Raw genomic sequence first — 23,130 nt, 5'->3', positions numbered from 1 at the left:
CAGGTCAAGGTCAAAGTACATCGTTTAAAGCATGTGAATTTAGGATTGTCAAATAAAATTGTTAGTGTTGATATGACTCACATGGAATGTTAACTAGAATTAACTTAGCTGATCTAAGTGAAAATTTTGAGATCCATGATCAGAATAAATATGGGTCAGATAGGACGAATGTTTAATTTTTAATAGAAGACTGTATTGTATAACAAATTATTTGTAAGATGTAATATGGAGGGATGAATGCGAAGTGAATGAATCATATATTGGGGAGATTAATAATGATGTTTAACCAATGGTAATAATACTAATAATAACACAAAGGTTTGTTAATAAAGATAACAGAGACAATTACATTTGACTACGAAATGTCGTAATTACAATAGTTAAATTACGTAATTCAGTTGGCTTTGAGGTTGACCAGGGGAGGAGGAGCGGCTGAAGAAATTTCTTTTGTACGCATAGCTTCGGTCTCTTCATCCGGATGGATACAGCTTCAGCCGTTTGAATGACTTAAGTTTGAAAAGCTTTGTCAAAAAATTGCTGACCCTATAAATAATTGAAAAGCATTGGTTTATGCTGGCATTATGACCAGCTTATGCTAAATGGGCCAATATCGAGCTGTTCACTTTCTTCACCAGACCTTTGCTTAGCCACGCTGGGAGGTGTTCGCGAGCACAGAAATGTAAATTCCTAGAACTTCGACCAATATAACTTGCTCCACAGAAGCAGTCTAACTGATAAATACAAAACGAGGTGGTCATTCTAGGTAATTCATCTTTTAGCCTCGGTGTCACCATTGGGCGCGTAGAAAACACTAATCCTAGTTCTCCGGCGTTGAAAAAAAGTAAAAATTGAATCAATGAATTATTTATTAAATTATTGGAGATTCATTCACTGATTTATCGAATTATTTGAATATATCTAATCTGCGATTAGATCACAACATTTGTAATTTTAATCTAAATTAATGACAAGAATTTACTTTCAAAATATAATAAGTAGCTTTTTCTTTTTCTTCCACCTAATCTGTATCAAGTTACTAGAAATCCATTTATATTTATCACAATGACAGTATTCAAGGTGAATAGAACAAGTATGATACTTGCCGTTTTTGTTCATTTTTCTCTGAAAAACGTTTTTTTAATGTTAATAAAAGGTATACTCGCTTCATTTTGATGATTCACAATTATATGGGATAGTAAAACGTTATTACCTATTGGCTTCTGATCACAATTTAAATAAAACAAATAATGAAGAAAAGAAATACTCATCATCTTCATTGTCATTTTCTACACTATACGATCGTATTCTACATCTTCATACGTGGATGCATGAAGATTGTACCGAGTCAATTGATTCAAAGGATTGTAAAGTTTTAATTGTGGTTGGTGTCTATGAAAGTGGATGTGTAAAAGTAATGATAATTTTATCTTTATTATTGTTTTCATTATTTTCTAAAACTTTTTAATATCCATTATATTGTAGTGGATTCGCTTCGAGATAATTCCTTAGACTTTATATATCAATCACACTGATAATCGTTATTAAATAAATTCAAACGGTGTATGAATTGAGAAGGCAACACGAAGTGCCGACAACAGCTTATTATCTAATAGCTCAGATCACTAAGCCATAAGCAGCATCACATCAAGTAAATTCGAGCAAAAATGTTAATACACGCGCGCAAGCGATTACAGAGGCGAATCAAGAGCGTATATATGTGGAAGTGATGCGAAACGGAGATTGTCGTTGTAAAAGTGGAAAACGAAGCGAGGTTAAAAAGGCGAGCTAGCCAACTTAGTCCCATAAAGCGTGACTCAATAATATTATCACTTTCTTTATATAGTCTCTTATCAAGATATCCTGTAATGGAGATTTCATTTTTGATTATTTAACTCTGTGTGAATGTAATTTTCCTAAGGTTTGAATATTTCAATCCATACTTATCGACTAATAATAAATTTAGTGTATGAATAAAATGGTTAGTTTATTAAGAACCTTTTTCTGCTGTTGACGAGATTATATTTTTGTATTAATATATAGGTTAGCTCGTGTTTATTATCATAGAAAACAATAGATTTTCATTTTATATTAATCTTACTGATAAAAATTTAAAAAATCATTAATCGAATCTGTTACGAATTCGATCAAAGTTTTTTAAACTAACAGTTTACATAATGTAAAATTATGTAATAATCAAAATTATTATTTATTTATTATTTATTTGAGAACATAAATATTAGTACAAAGGGGCACCGAATGCATATACACCACACAAGTCACTTGATTTGTGTGTGGGCTGTGATACAGCCCGGATGCCTATACCGAAGCAGTTGGTTTTCTTAAAGGGATACACTCGGAGCCTTCGACCTAAAGGTCTGATCCACAAGGCAGTGGAGCAACGTCAGGAGATGCAGTCCCATGGTGGCCGGTGACTAATAATTGGTTCATACGCCTTTGTTCCTTCAGGATCCTGGTTCCCATGTGCACCATAGGTTTGGCATTAGGGCTTCCCAACCCCCTTACGTAGACCCTCCGTGTCTACTAGTCTGGTTAAAGCGCCAGACATTCGCTTTTCGTCCTCTCGACTTCGTAAACAAAACCCCTCGTGAGAAGACAGTGAGTAGGACTTCCCTGCCAGAGCTTATATACGCGTGGCCATGTGATAGCATTTCGAGAGGGAGAGCTAACTCTTTCCACCCTCGGCCTCATTTTGGGTCAATAATAATAATGAAAAACAAAGTAGAATGGAGACAGAGTTAACCAATAGGTTAAAAGTTTGTAAAATCCACTCCATTTAATTTCGTTTGAACAAATAACTGGAATTAAAAACTACCATGTTCAATTATAGTAATATATGCTTTATATGTCAGTAATTTCTATGATCTATCTGTCAGGTGTTATTCTCCTAACTTACTTAGAATAAATTGATTGTAATTGCTTTTGCTTGTATTCAATTAATTTGTTGAGTAGGTAAACTATTCAACTACTTTATTTCAGTGAAATTTATATACAATACAAAATATTTAAAGATTTATAATTGTGCTATTTTTTTTCCAAATTTAGTGTTTAAATTTTATGTTTATCTTAATCTGAATACTTTAATTTGTGTATTCACTTCGAATATTCATTCAATTGTTATTTTACAGTACTTTATTTGAATTGTACGTACCAATTATTCAATCTAAATAAGATATAAATCTGACAATGTCATAATCTAAAAAATCTAATTGTTTACTTAATCAGTCATATGATAGATCTCCTATTATTGAGTTATAAATCAATTCTCCTTTTTTTTCACTTCTTCACATAAATCAGGTGAACTGTTTTGTTGTTGACCGTTTTACAAATTTCAACGTTTAGTTCTATTCTAATATATGGTTACATAATTGTTTTTGGTGTTTAGTTTCTAGATAAGTAACTAGGTCATTTGATTATTGAACTTCAGTTCTTGTTCATTTTCTATTTTTGAACTTTTTCCATAAGGGTTGTCTAGTCTACTGCAATGATTTTCTCAGAAATCCATCTAACATAGTTATTTATTCATCAAGAAATGAATTTTCTGAGGTTTAGCGGGAAGTCATGATTTTTGGAGTTAAACAAATAGTGAATGATGACATCGATTGGAGATAGCACGCTATCATAAATCGACCGAACTTGGGAATGGAAACTACTGATTACTGAGTCATATGCTAAGTGTTATCATTCTTGTAGAGCTATCCAAAGATCCTGAGTTTCATCCCCTATCTGTTGATGAGTGGGAACTACTGTTAAGTACTCAAACTATGATGAAATGCATATTTCCCTTTGGTTTCGAATAGTCCGTCAGTTTATGCAATTTAGTCTATTTCCAAATAATATGAAGTCTATAAACGACCAAATTTATAAATGATTTGATAAATGTTTTTGTGTCAGTCATCGCACTTGTTTGTATCTAACTTAGCATGACGTATCAATAAAGGATATCAAGACTCCTTAATCTATACTTACTGTTTATCAACACTTATCGGTGTAATACTCTATTAACTTTTAGGAAGACATTATTTCTTCATGAGATTTGACGCTCATATCTCTCAAAATCTTATAGTCAAAGATCATATTAGTTATTCCGCTACATTATAGTTCATTGGGATAAAATTTAATCAGCATTTAGATTTTAATAACACGATGTTAGTGATCGATTAGTAGATTATGTAGACAACCATCGTTACTATCACTAGACTATCCGAGTTTTGCTTTGATTGTAAGTTTTTGTACTTTTCATGAAAAGTCGGTGCTATTTAAATAACTATCAATAATGAAGGCTTACTAAATACCTGGCATTATTTCTCTCTTGTTTGACAAAATTTATCCAAATTCCATAATGAAGATAGAATAATGTTAAAGTATGCTTTTTTTAAGATAAATCTTATGGAAGAAAATAATGTTTCATTATTTACAACAGGATGCTAAACTATCCAGACATCAAAAAGCCTGTATTAGATTTTCATAAACATTTTAGGGTGTCTTTAAATTACATTTAACTTATTAGATTCAAAGAAATTCTTACACAAAACGGATAGAACTGAAAACTTTAAAATACATACACGTTTTACTTGACAATATGGATATCGGTTTACTGCTTACAAATTAAATTTTTATTTTTAAAATCAGTATGCAATTCAGAATAACAATAATAATTAATGTATAGTTGCATCATGCATTTTGTTGCTAATGTTTTAGGCATGGTACCTCTCTGACGCTTGTCATAAAATATCGAATCCCACTATACCTTGTGTAAATATTTACCCTACAGAATGTTTTCCAAAAAATCACAGTGATATACAATCTTTAAACGGTTCAGTTCATGATCAAAAAATAAAGTCAGATGTTCAAACAGGTTACATGAATGATGCTTTCCCGAACAACAATAATTCAGTTGTTACTTGGTCTACATGTCGTTTGATTGAACGTTCTCAGCATCCTTTCGTATGTGATTATCGGACACGAAGTCTTAAACGACGATCGTCACTTGATAAGAAAGAAAATAAAATGCTAGTCTGGTTTACCTCTGGACGTGATGGTCGAGTTTTTGGTCGTGAATTATTTCTTCCAGGTGATAATAGATCAGTTACCGTCAATGAAGAAAACAAATCTGGTGTTGAGAGTGACCGATGGAAATTGGATTTAGATGCTCATACACCAATGACTATAACAAACGCTGATATTAGTCTAAGTGGCCACTGGCTTGTAACTGGATCAGCAGACAAAACTGCAAAAGTTAGTTTTTTTATCATTTGAGTTGCATACATTCTCTAAATTATTCTATCAGGTTCATTGAATTCATCTTTTATCATTTCATCGTTTCACTGACATCCTGCTGTATACCAAAAAACGGGGCGACAAAACTAGTCTTCAAAGGTTTTGATTAATAATACAAGATCACTTATTGTGTGATTGGTTTAAAGCTAACTTCCGTCATTTTAATCTTTGAAGCTGGCTAACGTCACCAGTAGACGATCATACTACTGTCTTGTTCCTGACTTCTTAAATCCTGTCAATCGTTTTTTAGTAAACATCCTTCGTAAGCATGTCACAATATCTTTTGCACAAAATCGTTTGAGAAAATTTGTTAAAGAAAATGTCTTATGTGTTTCATTTCCAAAATTCATTGTAATTTTAAATGTTTTGTAATAAGTGAGAGATTTTTTAAAGATCTTGTGTATTCTGCCTACAGATTATTTGTATGATTTCTCTATAATTTTTTTGTTTTATCAAGGTATGGCTTTTACCTTCCGGCACACTGGCTTTTGACACAGGTATGCATCCAATGTGTGTCCGTTCTGTGGCTTTCCAACCAGTGGTTGAATTAGATGATGAACTAATTATGGTAACCGGTGATGATGAAGGTACTTTACGTGTTTGGCGATTGACAGCTCAAATGTAAGTTTTGTGTGGCTAAATTTTTCATCTTTACTATGTGGTTATGAGTTTTGATTGAGATTTTAGTTATTAAAGTGAATGAATAGCATATATATTGATAAATGAAATACAATGCTATCCCACGGCCAAGTAATTACTATTCATGAGATTTAATTATTTTCCTTAACCTACTAATGTACTGGTATCACTAGCCAAAATAATATATTTTGTATCCAATAAAATGACACGTTTCTATGTGAAAAATTCACATACAGTAAATATATAGTTTTATGTTATAAACGTTTGGACAAAATTGTCAATATTTCTTCCTGAACCAACGGAGTTAAAGATTCCAATTGATTGGATTGGCTGTCGTTTTTCGAGTATGTCATATATATCTTTACATCGTTTTAGGATTACACTATCAGAATTCTTTGATACAATGATAAATAAGTGATTATTTTATTTACCAATTATATTAATTTATAGACATTTCCAGTAAACTCATCTAAGATCGTTTCTGTTGGTATAAATTCTGAATAACAAACCCTGTTGATTCACATAAAATTTTTAACAAATTTTTTTTGTTGCTGCTCAAATTGGTTTTTAACGATAATCTTTCAAATTGAACTTATTTTCACCTTTCACAATCTATAAAATCTAATTCTAAAGAGAAAATTATTTCTTGATAGAAAAGGAATTTAATCTGAAGATAAAGATGACTTTTACCTTTAACATCGGTAATATATCCTAGATGTCTTTAAGGGACATTGTTTTTTGTTGTAAGATACCGGTAATCGTTGTTTTAGTACTTGAAGATCCAGTAGTTCAATACCTTTTCTACCTAATTCGTGGTTCTGTTCGACAGCTGATATCGATTATTATTTAGCAAAATTGGTGATAGTTTATCACATGCATATACTCATATTTATTTTTTTTTCTGTTTTCTTTCGAGCGTTGTTACTACATTGACGTGGTGGTCGGGCTTGCCTATCGTGATGAAGCAGCCGAGCTATACTGGCTGGAAAAACTGTTCCTCAAGGTCCTAACCATGTCAAACACGTTGGTTGAAGAGCAGTATGACTAAAGGCAACAAACTCATGGTCCGAAGGCGAAGACATACTGCTGACTGTACAGAGGTTTGATGGCAGTAAGGTGTTTCCTTCAGACAATCAGCATGACAGCGATGCTGCCTTCCCACAAGGAGGGGTGGGGTTAGAAAAGGTCGACCCTAAAAATACACACCCCGCCTAATCCCACGGATATCCGTCTCCGGCGGTAAAGTCTCAATAAGTACGGAGCTAACACAAAAATTACCCATAAAATGGTCGTGTGTGACCGACCTCAAGCAGTTGTCCCTTGGGCACTGCGGTCACGCTCTCAGGTCACTAAGACCACCTCTAATCCAATTTCCTTTTCAGGTACATTTTCGTCGTTTCTGCCTACGCTCCCACCGACTGCAGCTCAGATGAAGTGAAAGATGAATTTTACAGAAAGCTTTCTGAATAAGTTCAGAAAGCTAAACGCTCAGACATGGTACTTGTAGCAGGTGACTTTAATGCCCAGATAGGTAGTTTAAACCAAACAGAAAGACATTTAGGTGGATATTTTAGTATTCCGGCACAACGAACAGATAATGGTGATCGTCTGCTGCAACTGTGCTCAGACAATCGTTTATTTTTAGCAAACACAGATTTTAAGAATAAGGAGAGACATCGTGTAACATGGCAACTCTCTACACTAAGCTAACGATGGACTCAAATAGACCATATTGCCATCAGTCATCGTTGGAGAGGGTCGGTAGAAGATTGTCGCTCATTCCGGAGTACCTGCTTAGACTCCGACCATGCTCTAATACGGGCACGCATCTGCTTGCGCCTCACTGGACGCAAAACTCCACACTTAAAAGACCCATTAGAACTCAATTGAGTAGCGAGAAAACCAAAAGTAGGTTCCAGGAACAACTGAGGTCACACTTAGGTAATTCTGAAAACGAGGTTGACCCAGATGTTGCTTGGAAAGATATACAAACAGCTGTGGAAACAGCAGTGACATCTATCAGTGATTTAAATCAAAGGATTACAAAAACCAATGGATTTCTTCTAGGTCTGTTGCACTCATGGATTCTCGTAAACTCATCCCACCAGGCTCTGAACACGATGAAGAGCGACAACAAATCAGATCTAGGTTAAGCAAAAGTCTAGGGAACGACCGTGAGCAGTGGTGGGCATCGAAAGCAAAAGAGAAGGAAAAGGCAGCGGCTGTAGGCAACACAAGATAGCTCTTCAGACTCAAAAGAAACTGGGACTAAAAAGCCGAGTGTAAATGAGACTATCTCGGAAAAGGACAAAACTCTTGTCTACTCTCAGCCCAGACGTTCAGAACGGTGAGAGGAACATTTCAGAGAACAGTTCAGCTGACCTTCAGCTATTCTACTACTACCCTGCATTCCCAGACAGTGTGAATGGAATATTGAAGAAGGTCCTTCCACTCTAGCTGAAGTTCAAAAGGCTATAGCTAATCTGAAACGAGGAAAGGCAGCTGGTCCAGATGGACTGACTCCAGAGGTCTTTAGGGATGGTGGTCCAATTTAAGTTGTTAGGTTGACTAATATTTAGCTAAGATCTGGGAGTTAGACGTTATTCCATCTGACTGGTCGCAATCACTTATCGTCCCAATATATAAGAGAGGGTTAAAATCATCCTGTGACAACCATAGAGGGATTAGTTTAACTAATATGGTATCTTAAATACTAGCCTCGATAATTATCAGACGCCTAACTAAGACTCGTGAACTGCAAACACGAGAGAACCAAGCTGGTTTCAGACCTGTTCGTGGCTGCATCGATCACATATTCACCATTCGTCAGGTTCTAGAACACAGACATACTTATCGACGTCCGACAATGGTGATCTTTCTTGACTTAAAAGCAGCATTTGACTCCGTAGACCGCGAGATTCTGTGGCAGTGTCTGTCATTGAAAGGCATACCCCAGAAGTACATAAACCTTGTGAAGGCTCTCTACTCGAACACTACCAGTCGATTCAGAGCTTATGGCGAACTGTCATCTGCTTTTGTAACTTCGAGTGGTGTCCGTCAAGGCTGTCCACTTTCTCTATCTTTGTTCAACTGCATCATAGACATAGTGATGGAAATAACATTCTCGTCTACTGAATTCTCGGGTATTGATCTCCTTCCAGGAGGTCCACTTATGGACTTAGAATATGCAGATGACATAGTTCTGTTTAATGAAGACGCTGATAAAATTCAGTCTTCTACTAGCACTAAGCAAGAATGCCAGAATGTTTGGAATGCGCTTTTCTCCCTCTAAATACAAGTTGTTGTTTCAGGACTGACTGTTCTGCGTCAACACCTGGACTAAGGATAGGGAGTGAAGTAGTCAAACGCGTTGACAACTTCACTTATCTTGGAAGTCTGACCAGTCGTAATGGTTTGGTGTCTGACGAAATCTCAGCATGGATTCGGAAAACTCGTCACCTATGGTGAAGGCGAGATATCGGTCTATCACTAAAGGGACGAATATACGGCTCAGCAGTTCGTTCTGTTCTTATTTGCGGCTGTGTAACGTGACCATTAAGGCTAAGAGATAATCGTAAGCTACTAGTATTTGATCACAGATATCTTAGAAATATTGCTTGCATCTTCTGGGATCATTGAGTACACAATAGTGAGACTAGACGCAGTGTATTAGGGAATGATGGTAAATCAATTGATGAGGTTGTGAATCTTCATCGACCAAAATGGTTGGGCCACATGTTACGCATACCTGAACACCGATTACCACGACGCGCAAGGCTAACCAGTGTTCGGGATGGTTGGAAGAAAGTTAGGGGCGGCCAAACCAAAACGTGGCATCAATGCTTGAAGTCAATAACTTGTAGTCTGAGCCATGTTGGTAGATGCAGACTACTTGGTTGGGATCTGCGCGACTATCTTGACCAATGGTTGGAGACTGTTGTTGACATGGCTCAGAATCGATCACAATGTTGTGGGTTCATTTAAACCATGGGATTAAAATCGCTTGATGTCTTTCTTTCTATACTATATCTTTTTACGCAATCTTTCTTTTATATATTACCACCACTGAATTAACTACTTCTATGAATTCGGTGTTCATATTGATGTGCTAATGAATTGTGGCATCTTAGATAGATGCACATATATGTGCCTGGTCTTACGTTGTAGCTGAATGACTGACTTTCGACTCAGTTAAATTTACTTACACTTTTTCTAGGCCAAATGATAACTAATTTTTCTCTTTTTCATATTTTAGATTATGCAGTCAACTAGCACATATTCCTAAAACTGTTAGTAACGAAAAAATTTCATATTTAGGACGACCCTTAATCCATGATTTACATCTATGTGGTGTCTATCATAATCAAAAACCTACAATGTATATTCCAAGTCCTGATCCGGTGCAACGTTTCTCATCTCGAAGTGGTTATCTTAACGACAATCGTCTATTTAATAAACGACCTGATTACTACTCAACAGCTGCTGGTTATGGATCAACATGGTTACATAAATTGACATGGTCACCAGATGGACGATTATTAGCTGGCCTGTCTGATCGTTTATGTGTTTGGCCGTTTGAATCTACCCAACAATTTGATCTACCAAACAATGATTCTAATGATTCTTCAGATAATACAAACAGTCCTGTTCATTTAATGAGACGTGTTAGTGTTCAAGATAAGTTACCCACTTTAAATCCTCCAAAGTTCGAAATACAACAATGTCGTGTATTAAGAGTTCTTTCTTCTGGTGCATGCAATTTAACTGGGACATCACCACCTTTAATGGTTAGTCCAAGTCGCTTATTGGAGTTAAATTCTAATGATAAAAATTATGGTACAGTTTCATCAATTGATCTTCCGCCTACTATTGTAACAGTCGATTCTAATACAGGCACATTATACATATTTGATCCAATTGGTTCTTTGTTTTAGTCTATTTTCATAAAACATTGATGATTTATTTTGTTTCATTTTCTCGTATCAATCCATGATGATCATATTTATATAGTCTGTTTACTGTGTGTTCTAAGTATTATTTTGTTTATATGTGTATACAAAATTGTGGTCGATATAATTTTGTTTTATCATAATTATTTGTCGGCTTTTCAAATGTAAGTGCTAGTCGTTGTCTCTGTTTACTCGTGTATTTATTTGTTTGAAGATTTTTGTACATGTAGATTTGTTTCACTATGTATATATATATATGCATTATTCTTCAACCTTTGTTAAATAAAATAGAATTTCAATAATAATGTGTTAGAATTTTCCTGATAAAATTATCATCATTCTGTATTTTAGACAATTTATTATTAAGATAGGATAGATGGAATTATGGAATAACGGTGGCGTAGGATAAAGAAGTGACTGAGGTTTGAAATACGTGAAAATTTGATGACAATTCTGTTGTAGAGATAATGTATTCACACAAAGACTTATGGGTCTTGTACCTGTTCCTTGATTAGTGTCTATGTGTAAGCAATTCTGCATATCCTTGTGCTTTTTATTTAGCTAGGTGGTTTTGTAGAAATTTGATAGTTTCACCACAAGGCAATAAATACTGGAATCTAAAGGGCACCGGACAGTTGTCCTGTCTCAATTTTATATTGATCACTTCGTTGACCTCAATATTATTAGCTATCACAGAATAACTTTAGTCATGTAAATAATGAATAATAGGAAAAATAGAATTCAGCGAAGAAAATTTTCTTTTTGTCGAAATCAGTTACTTAAGCTGCACATTCGTATATATAGTTATATGGAAGGATAAAATAGCTTGCATCATTGTTTTTCTCCTAATACACTGTTATGTCCATCCAAGTTATTTGGGGAATGAGTCATCTCCTGGACTATTTATTCGTGAAAATGTTTATAGTGTGATGCAATATGAAGAGTTATTCATCATTCAAATAATAGTTGACTACAGTATTCCACAACTCGAGTGGAATTTACATTTCATTCCTTGGCATGACTGAGGTGAATTTCATCGTTTAAAGCACACTACTTGCAAGTAGTCTGTGTTATCAATATCAAAGTATGTCCCATTTGTTTTATCTTCGGATGCAAAACTCACAAACTGATAAATTTATACTACTTCACGTCTAGATTTCCGACTTACTAATAAGATATTGTTCTGGTATGTTGTAGGCTGATGAATTTCTGCAAAGCAATTAAATCTTGAAATAATATAATATTGATTTAGATGATATTTTACACACCTTTAACTTATGCCACCCTTCCATAGATTTCACGTTAGAAAGGGCGCACGACCAATCAATTCCTTTTCTCGATGTACGTCTGACGAGAAGGAGTAATGGTTCTTTAAAAGGATCCGTCTTTAGAAAATAAACATGGAATGGCCAGCTAACCAACTTCTATAGCTGGGTTCCGTTAAGTAAAAAGAGAAACCTCATCCATTCTTTATGTTATCGATTACATCAGATATGCAGTACGGAATGCTTTAACGAAGAACTCGCATTCCTCAAGAAAACCTTGACGAAAAATGATTAACCAGAACGTCTCATAGAAAAGAATATGAATAGAAGTAGTTACAACAAGAAATTTAGTTGTTCCGTCCCGAAGGAAAACCTTTATATAAATCTGGAATTCAAAGGTGATCGAACATCAGACGTAATCAAAAATCATCTAACAACAACGATTAGAAGAACATTTAACGCGGCTGAACTGCGAATAACCTTCACTGGTAGAAACTTATTTTATGTATCCATAAAAGGTAAGCTTCCGCGTCTGGTCGCCTCCATGTGCATCTACCAGTTCACCTGCTCTTGTGGAGCAAGGTACATTGGCCGTAGCCAGCGCTGGCTTTCAACTCGGATACGGGAACATATCCCAGCTTGGTTCTACAAGGGTGGAAGGAAAGCAGTTAGGAGTTCTATACTTGAACACCTAATCGACTATAACCATTCTACAGATCCACAAATTGACTTTAAGGTTGTTTATGTGATTCGTTCAAATCTACCCAGATTTCTTCGTATCCAACTCTTAAAAATAGCCGAAGCTCTTACCATCCAGGAGCTTAAACCAAAACTATGCGTGCAAAAGAAGCACTATTAGACCACTGAGCCGGCATCCAACGGTGTTAATGTCTAACTTCAAAAACATTTTAATCATCTTATTATATTCACTAAATCTATTGTTACTATGCCTATTACGTAATCTTGTATTACAATCTTTTTATTACGTCATGGTTAATTGTTTTCACATTTCCTCACGGAATTAGTACTTTTACAAACAACAAAAAAGATTTTCATATCTATACGATTGTACAGCTTGATAATAAATTCGTTGAAAAGAGATCCCTTCGCTGAACTTCGTGTTTTAATTTTAATGTTTAAATGGGAGTTATCTGTCAAATCTTGAAATAGATTTTATAATTGCTGCTTTAGATGAATCATTACTTTCAAAATAAATGAACTATTTCAAGCTTAGTGTACTTGGGTATATTCTACATGAACAACAATAATAAAATTTCGACTATAGGAAGTTATAATTTTCTCTCACTAAGTACTAGTGCAAAGTCTTCGTCATCACTAAGGATTTCCTTTTTTATTGTTTGAAGGATTTTGGATTTTAGGTTAGCTGAATCATAACGAAAACTTTAGGACTTTATATAGTGCATTGGATATAGCGATAAATGATGTTTTTTTTCACTTTTCTAAATTCTAAGCAAATATATTAGTATGAACTCGGTGATACAAATTAGGATATCATAATGAGTTTATCAACATGATGATTGATGAAAGTTCACTGCGAATAAATGCTCTCTCGATCCAATATCATGAAGCACTTTGATTGAAATCTCAAAACAATTTCAAGATCTTTTAAAATAAACATTCACTCCAATCCGTCTCTGATGAGAACTTCGATTAGCTTTAATGGATCCTCTTCAGTCGTTTCTATCGAAGGATAATTAAGAAATCTTCGACGAAGACTCGTATAAAAAACAAATATCGTTATTATGATCCTGTAAAATATGAGGATTTACTACTACTTCACTCAGACAAGTTACTGGGATCGTTCTTATGGGTCGAAAAGACTACGTTGATCATTTATCTGCTCTTCCAACGTCGATGTATGAGGATATAAAAATGATATCGTTAAATGTCACTTTTCTATTCACAAATGTCCCGCTCGAAAATACGATTTGTTTTCTATACAACTTTTGATCTTAGTAAAATATATATCGGAGTCCCAAAACTACTTAGAAGAGCTACTCTTATCCTGCTCTTTCAGGTTGTGATTTAGATTCAGTGATGATTTATATGGACAAATATTTGGGGTTGCAATGGAATCTTCACTGATTTTCCTTCCAACAGACTGTTTTATAGTTAGTCTGGGGAACACTTGTTGGAGCACTAATCTACAGATTCTATTTCCATGAGAGATATATGCATGATACCTTCATCTTATGTGAAGAAATGTATTACATGAGTTAAATAAGTGCCAGTAGTCTGTCACGTTATCAGTGGAGCCAGGGTTGAACGTGTAATTTCATTTTCTTAGTGTGTTGTTGAAATAAAGACCAAAGAGATCTCAACAATGATCGGTTTACAAAAAGCCTACATGGAAGGGACAGTATACAAACTCCCAGAAATTAAACGACAAACTGAATGTACTCTCCATTCTCAAGAGCCAGATGACATGGTAGATGATAAATTGAATAAATCGGGTGATGACATAGATGAATGATCTCTTACCTAGGTCTACTGGTAGTAACCAAAATCCAAAACGTCAAATTGTTATATCCACAAATTTCTAAAGAAAGATTTTTTTCAAAAAAGAAGAATATTTGAGCGAACAATTGTTTTCAATAACTTCATCATCAGGCTCTACAGTTATAAGTCCATAATTATAATAATTTACAAATAATTTGCAAATACAATTTTAAAGTATATATATATCGTAACAGATGCAAACGTTCACCATTTTTAACACGTAACATTGTCGAATTCATTAATACATGCCTTAATTTTGGCCGTCGTAAATTATTATAATTATGGACTTATAACTGTAGAGCCTGATGATGAAGTTATTGAAAACAATTGTTCGCTCAAATATTCTTCTTTTTTGAATATTCTATGGGGATTTTTAAACTACTGAAAGTTTTCTTCTCAAACATTCAATTTAAAGGCAACACAGCATCAAAGATATCAAAGAAAGACTTTTTATTCAGCTGATCTTCTAATTGTTTTATCCGCCAAGAGCATCACTCAGGGAATTGTCGAGAATAGATTTCCACTTTGTCCTTGTCCGTATATATAATGATTCCCCTAGTTCAAACACGATTTATGTAGATGAAACATCTGTGTTCAATCGTTTATACTTACATACTTCTTTTACTCCTTGTAATTTTTACTTATCGTAAGTACCAGTTATCGTCTGATAATTCATCTTCTACGTAAAGGGGACTGTTTTTATTTACTTTTCTTTTATAAATTATTATTTCTTATTATCTCTGAGATGATGATATAACTTAAACGTTTAATATATTGTAGTTGTTAAATGATGCATTACTACCGTTCTATTCAATAAATGAAAACTTTTAATAATGTTATTTCCAATAATTTTATTAAATGAAGTAATATACTTCTATTTATAAACTATTTATACTTAACACTTGAAAATATTTGGTAATTTTTTTTGACGATTTCATAAAATAATATGACAGCTCTTCATTTTTTATAGACTCTTCAATTCGATACTTGAAAATGTTTGTCTATGTTTATGGTAAATTTGTTTAAGGATGTAATGCCTGTCTATTTATGATAGACTACCCACTTGTAAAATTACATTTTGAGAAAATGGCATCTACAACAAGAGAATTTTCTTCATTGAAATGCCTTCATTCTTTTTTTTAATGACTTAATGGGCTTATTTCCTTGTTTTAAAACAAGAATGTTCTATTGATTTAATCATTTGCTATATTATTTAAGGCTTGACTAATCAGTAGTATTTGTAGGCATATTACTTTGACAGATCAGAATAATTCATTAGTTCTCGAGTTAGCATTGTAATTTAAATCAAGTCTAGTAGTTATAAACTATTTGTAAATCCTTGTAGAAGTATTTGTATGCCCACTTAACGATGTAACACATTCTATAAAACATTATACTGTGTTATTTTGTTTTATTTATTAATTGTAGGATGTTTTTTTGTATTTAGATAATCATATTAGCATCATTGGCAAAGCTTAAGTCTTCTTTAAGCATATCTGAAACTGCACAAGCAAGTGGCTATCAGGACTCAGTAGCTAAGTAGATAACGCGATGGCGTTTGAAGCGAATGGTGCTAGGTTCGAGTCCCAGAGTGAACTTCAACTCTGGGATGCAGGTACATCCAGCTGACGAGTTCCAAATAGGAAGAAACGCATGTCCTGGATTCCGCTGCTAGCTTAAAAAGCTTGTGACTTAAGGCTATATCGAGACAATCCGCACAGGATGCACATATGCCAACATGAGACTGATCAATTGTAGTCTTAAATAACAATGGGAAGACACAAGTAAAACAACACCAAATGAATATCTAAGATTGGTTTGTAGTAAATTGTATGCTGGTTAGCATAAATGTATTAAAAGAAAACATGAAATATACAATGCAACCATTACTGTCACACTTTTAAATAGATTCTATTATTTGTTTCTATTTTTATTTATATTTAAAAAGTAATATATAGACAGTAAGTACACATTGTAAAAAATATCAGATTTTACATATCATTAGATTTTAAAGCAAGTAGTCCCTTTTATAAATTTCGACAGAACAATGAGAAGACAGAGTTGATCTGAAAATGTGATGTATTTGCGCCATACATTTCGAACAATCTGGTCACACATATACTTGTCAGGGCATTTTAAATGAAAGTTCAAGTAAAAAAATAACAAAGGGGAGAGAAAGAATAAGGAATTGTCACGTTATCTTATGCCGTAGAATGACTTAAGGATTACTTAGGTAAATTCAAGGTTACGACAAATTGTTTTTGTACACATAAGGGGGGTTTAAATTTATGAATAGCCAAGGCTTCAATAAACTTGAGAATTCGTCCTTGACAATTTCTATACAACGTTCTAAAAACTGTATTAATGTCAATTTTGTGCTCCGTTTCAAGTATATGTTTCGCTATCGATGGACCTGGTTCTCGAACTCCCACATTGATCGGATCATTTGACACACCTTGATTTTGAAGCCATTTAGGCACATGTTCAATGATCCTTGATTACCATTTTTTAAAATTGTTTTCATACATTTATCAAACGTGGCACATATGTATCTGGTGCCCCCTTGTACCAATATTTATGTGTTCAAATGGAGTTCAACCAGGTCTGTTTTGAGATAGTAACTCACTGAGGACAATAGTGGGTGTGTCGCTCAAATTCGTGGATTAGTTGTAGTTAGACATTAACACCGTGTGATACCGGCTCAGTGGTCTAGTGGTTAAGTGCTCGCGCGCAAAACCAGTAGGTCCTGGATTGAAATCTCAAGGGGGGCGAGGTCGTGGATGCGCACCGCTGAGGAGTCCCATAGTAGGACGAGACAGCCATCTAGTGCTTCAAGGTTTTCCATGGTGGTCTAGCTTCAACTGACTCATGATCTTAACCATTGAAATAAATAAACGTATTAAAATGACATTGTTTAATAAAATCTGAATATAAAAAAAAATTGATTTTTTATATCTAGTCAGAAAATAATATACCTTCTTCAAGTGTTTAATGTGTTTAGTCAATTAATTTATTTTATTAAATGACTATTTGGGAAAAAAGTAATGAAAACATTTTGAGCATATATCTTTCAGGAATTTTCTTTTTATTGTTGCTGTATGTTTCTCTATACAGAATTGCTTCTAATTGTAATTCATGAAAGACACTTTAGGATCATATGATTGAACGCTAAACGAAGATATATATATATATATATATCACAAATGTTTATCATGTGTTCACTCAGGTTTAGTATACACAAGCGGATTGAAGTAAACATTTTGTCTCTCTGCCAATTTATATATATACAAGTAATAATAATAAATATAATAATAATAATAATATTATTATTATTATTATAATATTTTTGCTACAATATAGAATTCTCAGCGTAAAGTATTTCAACAAGTTTCCGTTTCTTATTTCTTGATCGATTCTGATAACAAATATTGAGTGATCGCCACTTATATGTTAGCAGTTTAGGAATCGACATCTGAATAATGTACATTCTTTTCGATATATATTGCCAGTCACCACAATGTTTGTGATTGTGCTCTTTCCTAACCTGTACAGCTAAGGGTCGCAAACTTTTCACAAACGCACCTGAGTAGGTTAATTAACATAATGATCTGTTGAAACAAACAAGTTCCCTATATCATTTTGAAAAGAGAAAAGTCAGCTGACAAGAACCAACGAAATAAAATGAATTCATGCTATTTCGGTCTTTGTGAAAAGACAGATAACTTGCTGAAATATCCAGATGGCAGGAACAGGTAGCCCAGATATTCAAGTAGACCGCCTTCGGAAATAAGTGAAAAAGTTTCATATAGTCAATTAAATGCCTGTTTTGCTTCCATTAAGAGGATCAACGAACAAGGTTTATTAATGGAATAGGCGGAAGCTACCAACAAAATTTGGCCCTCAAGGAGCATAGACCACCTATGATGGCTATCCAGACAACTTCGTTTTGGGTTCTCATTTTCTGTGGTTCACAAGTGTTACATATGGTTTCGATGTCTACCTCCAATTTTCGGATGCATGTGTTCTTTTGTCTGACTCTTTTACTTTTACCTTCAGGATTCTATATTACGACTTGCTTTGTGATACAGTTTGATAATCTCCGTAAAGTACCTTGTCCACCTCTAGCATCTCTTCCCAATTTCCTATTTAGCTGGACATTGGTTTTTTTTCCGCCAGAGTAAGCTGTTACTGATGGTGTCTGGTTGACGGATCTGGAGTATATTACGTTGATGGCTGTTTATAAATACCTGTACATTTTTGTTGAAAATTGAATTAGTTTGTCGATTGTTGAACTGGCTGCGATTTGTATAAACTAATGTGTCAAGAACATAAATCTTCCGTTTAATTCCGTATACTGCACCTAGGCGAACCACGTTTGTGCGACATCAGTAATAAGAAGTCAAATATGGATTTGGCTGAATTAATTTATTCCATACATTTGTTTAATCAGATAGACATTAAAAATGAGGAACGTGGAATTGAAGAGAATCAAAAGAAACGAACGTACACACTTCACTTAAAAAAAGTTCATGTCCCGGAGTGAACATTAACTCTGAGATGCAGGTACACCCAGCTGACAAGTCCCAAGTAGAAAAAAATGCGCATCCTGTATTCCAGTGCTAGCTATTATCCAACTCTGCTTATAATGCCTGTAACTTAAGGAAATATCGAGACAATCCGTACAGGATGCACATATGCCATTAAGAGACTAATCAATCGCAGTCCTAAACATCAATGGGAAAATTCAAACAAACAATACAAAATCAATTTAACGTTACTCACTATTTATAACCAGACAAAAATAAGTTAAATACATACACACACGCGCTCATATAAAAATAGTCAAGCTCGTAAACGAATAATTACGACTTGAGATGAATAATTTAATTAATCTGCACAAAACTTAGGATAACATATTGGCGTGACATAGTAAAAAACCTTACAAGTTCTCCAGATTTTGGCTCCATACGATAGAACTGTCATAAGCAAAAAAATAATTAGTAAACTTCATTTACTTTATCACAATCAAACAGAACAAATGAGATATTGAAATTACTTACAAAATTAGACAAAGCAAATATTAGTATCATCGTAACTACTGGAATAACGACTTAGTGATTATAAAAGTTCATACATAATTTTTGCTTATCATCAATCTAAATTAACCTTTTTTAAAAATATACCGTATAACATACGTAATTCAATTTATTCCAAAGAATATTTACATTATGACCATTTTTTTAAATACATGGGTGCCTGCTCAATGGTCTAATGGTTAAGAGCTTGCGCGCGAGACCGTTAGGTCCTGAGTTTGAATCCCACAGGGAGCGGGATAATGGATGCGCACTGCTGAAGAGTCCTACAATAAGACGAAACGACCATCCAGTGCTTCCAGGTTTTTCATAGTGGTCTAACTTCAAGTGACGCATGATTTCAACTAGTGAAATTTCTAAAATTTCCACAAAAACCCCTCATGACATAAAAAGAAGTTAATTATATTTAACAACTTAAGACATTTTAAATTGTGAAATATTATGTAATGGCCGAAATTCTATTTAATTCTCTTTTTTATTCTCCATGATATGTAATTTATTTGTATTTTTCTTTTTATTACTTTTTCTCTCATTTTTTTTGTCAAAATATTTTTTTAAAACAAATTTTATATAGTTAGTCAGTTCTTAAAATAATATTTTAGAAAAAAAGCCAGAAAAAACAAAAGGATTTTGTTGATATTATTGGTTAGTCACTTGTAGATTAATGAGAAAGATAAATGTTTAAATGACGTTTATTGAATGACAAACAAAAAAAAGAAAAAAGAAGAAGAAAGAAGTAGTTTTTCAAGGAACTGAAAAAAAGAAAAAAATTCTAGCACTACATTATTGATTATATACACTGAAATTTTAATTGTAATGAGTTCTTTTATTATTACTTTTATTATTATTATTATTATTATTATGAATGATGAATATTTTGACAGCATGATTCGTTTTCATATTTCTCAACAAAAAGAAGATATCAACCAGTGAAGTCAGTAAGACTTGGTATATATATATGTAGGTAATATTTATTTCTATTTATATTTAGTAGTTTTGATGGTAAATACTTGACAAACAACATTGTTGATATTTAGTTTATTTATTTATTGACATTTATCAAACTGATATATAAGTATTAAGTGAACAAACAAAAGATTAGTTTACCGGTTTAGTTAAATGTTAAATATTTTTTACATTTCAAAAGAATCTACCCTAATATGTATTAATATATATATTTAAATAAATTGATAAAAAACGGAAGATATGTCGTTCAATTTCATGGATTAGTTGAAGTTAAGTATTAACACCATTGGATGCCGGCTGAGTGGTTTGGAGGTTAAGCGTTCGCACGTAAGACAGATAGATCCTGGGTTCGAATCTCGCGAGGCGGGATCATGAATGAACACTATTGAAGAATTCCATACTCGAATGAGACAGCCGTCCAGTGCTTTCAAGTTTTCTATGATGGTCTATCTTGAATCGACTCATGATTTTAACTATTAAAAAACGAAAGAGAATACCCGTTTAAGAAATTTAAAAAAGCCAAGGAGCTTAGTAACAGAGGTATTTTTCTTTGGCCAACAGTATTTTATATAAGGTAAATGATGAAGAGAAACAATTAGACAGTTTGTTGACCGCTACAATAACAAATCATTAACCATGAATATTAGCACATTTTGTTTAATAGGTTTGCGTTTCGGGGCATCAGCTTTAAACTACTTTATTTAGAAAGTTATTATCTGGAGCTAATTTTTAATCTGAGGTTTTGTTAGTAAGGAGTAACCCGATAAGATTATGAAGTTTTTTCTAGGACATTTCACTAACTAATAATTTATGTGCATTATCATCAGTTCTACTGAAGACCCGATTCGTCTCATGTGAAATTTAAAGCAGTATATCAGAAAGATAACAAAGTATTATGAAGAACTTGATAAAATATTTATGAATAATTCAATGCATTTGAAAAACTGGTTCTTGGAAATTATTTGATAACAACTGTTCGGAAAATCTACTGGATCTTTGACAAATAATAATCATGAAAGTATATAAAATCTTGTCATATGATGTATGCTGTTTATTCATGTCTATTAGGTGACTATTTATATAATTCATATTTTACTCTACCGTTGAGGCGATTTTGAGTTAAACAATGTGCTTAAACTTCGCAAAAACATAAATAGGTAACTCGGTCGAAGACAAGTTTTATTTTAGGTTGGTGCCGCTACATTAGTAGTTAAAAACGTTTGATCAGCGTCCATTGCCATCAGTAAGTAACCGTTTTATTCCTTACTCGTATGTGTTTTTACTTTATTATTTATTTTAAATCAAATATGAGTTAGGACAACGCTATGAAGATCATTATATCGCATATTAATGAGGTTAGTTCTGTTCAACAATGAAAATCATCTCTTTGGGTTAAACAGTAAAGTGGGTAGAAAAAACTAGTCCAGGTATTATATAATAATTCTGAAACTCTGGAAGTACATAGAACCTACATCACGATGCAAGCGCTAACTTGGATTCTTGAAGGGAAACGGAAAAGAGAAAGGCCAAAAAACACACTGTGTCGAGAATCAAAAGCAGATATATAAAGGATGAATAGCAACTGGAAGCAACTTTAAAGGATTGCCCAGGACACAGTTGGATGGTGAGTGCTGTTGGGCGGCCTATACTCCTCCATGAGGGTTAATAGGCTTAAGTAAGTAATAACTAAGTTTAAGATGTTCATTACTGTTTGAATTAAACTATAACGATATCTTTCAAAAGTGAAATGGTATTAAAATGAAATCATCCAATTGAATGAATGTAACACTGTAAAAAATACAGAATACAAACACTGACAAATGACTAAAAAATGAATTCTAGAAAAAGTCATTTAAAAAAAAATTTTAGTGTATAATAAATACATTATATTCAAATCATGGTTCAAAGTAATAATTAGTGAGTTAGTGTACGACAGATACAATTTAGTTTAGAACTATTTAAGATTTTACCATTCTGAATGTACACTAGACTAAGTTTCAAAGAATGCAACCATACTGACAGTTGGACTGCCGATGATTGATATTTAAGGGTAATCCATAACTAATCCGGTTATACTTTGATGTTAAAATCAGTTAGTAAAGCATATTGGATTAAACAAATTTATTAGATAGGTTTTCTATATATTATTAAAGCAGTATTCTAGATAAATAAAATTTAGATACTCTTTTAAGTTTTAAAAATATCCAACAGTTCACACATTTCAAAAGGATTACGAAAATGAATTATTCAATAATACGTAAGAATGAGTCAATCACCTTACATGCATTACTTAAACCTTATGGAAATAGTTTTTGAAAGATACTTCACAACTAGATTAAAATTTACCCATATAGTTTAAGATTGATAAAAAAAATCGTAATCGTCTGTTCTCTTTACAGG

The 23,130-nt window shown here is 33.5% G+C and overlaps 1 protein-coding gene across 2 annotated transcripts in view; it reads left to right on the top strand.

Moving 5' to 3' along the window:
- APAF1_1 (wD repeat domain) overlaps positions 1–11,177 on the top strand; it is a gene marked incomplete at both ends in the record, with an annotated part of 44,627 nt that extends 33,450 nt beyond the window's left edge. Inside the window, 4 exons of one of the 2 annotated variants that reach the window (XM_051218188.1) lie at positions 1,154–1,411; positions 4,720–5,256; positions 5,756–5,919; positions 10,193–11,177. In XM_051218188.1, coding sequence (XP_051074025.1) covers positions 1,154–1,411; positions 4,720–5,256; positions 5,756–5,919; positions 10,193–10,871 — 1,638 coding nt within the window. The remainder of the gene's footprint in view (positions 1–1,153; positions 1,412–4,719; positions 5,257–5,755; positions 5,920–10,192) is intronic. The other variant, XM_035732079.2, reaches the window with a different exon arrangement.
- Positions 11,178–23,130: the final 11,953 nt, after the last annotated feature.

Source organism: Schistosoma haematobium, chromosome 1, assembly GCF_000699445.3.
Source record: "Schistosoma haematobium chromosome 1, whole genome shotgun sequence".
In the NCBI taxonomy this organism is placed as follows: Eukaryota; Metazoa; Platyhelminthes; class Trematoda; order Strigeidida; family Schistosomatidae; genus Schistosoma; species Schistosoma haematobium.
Note: the sequence above shows the minus strand (reverse complement) of the source record. Positions and strands in the feature narration are given on the sequence as shown.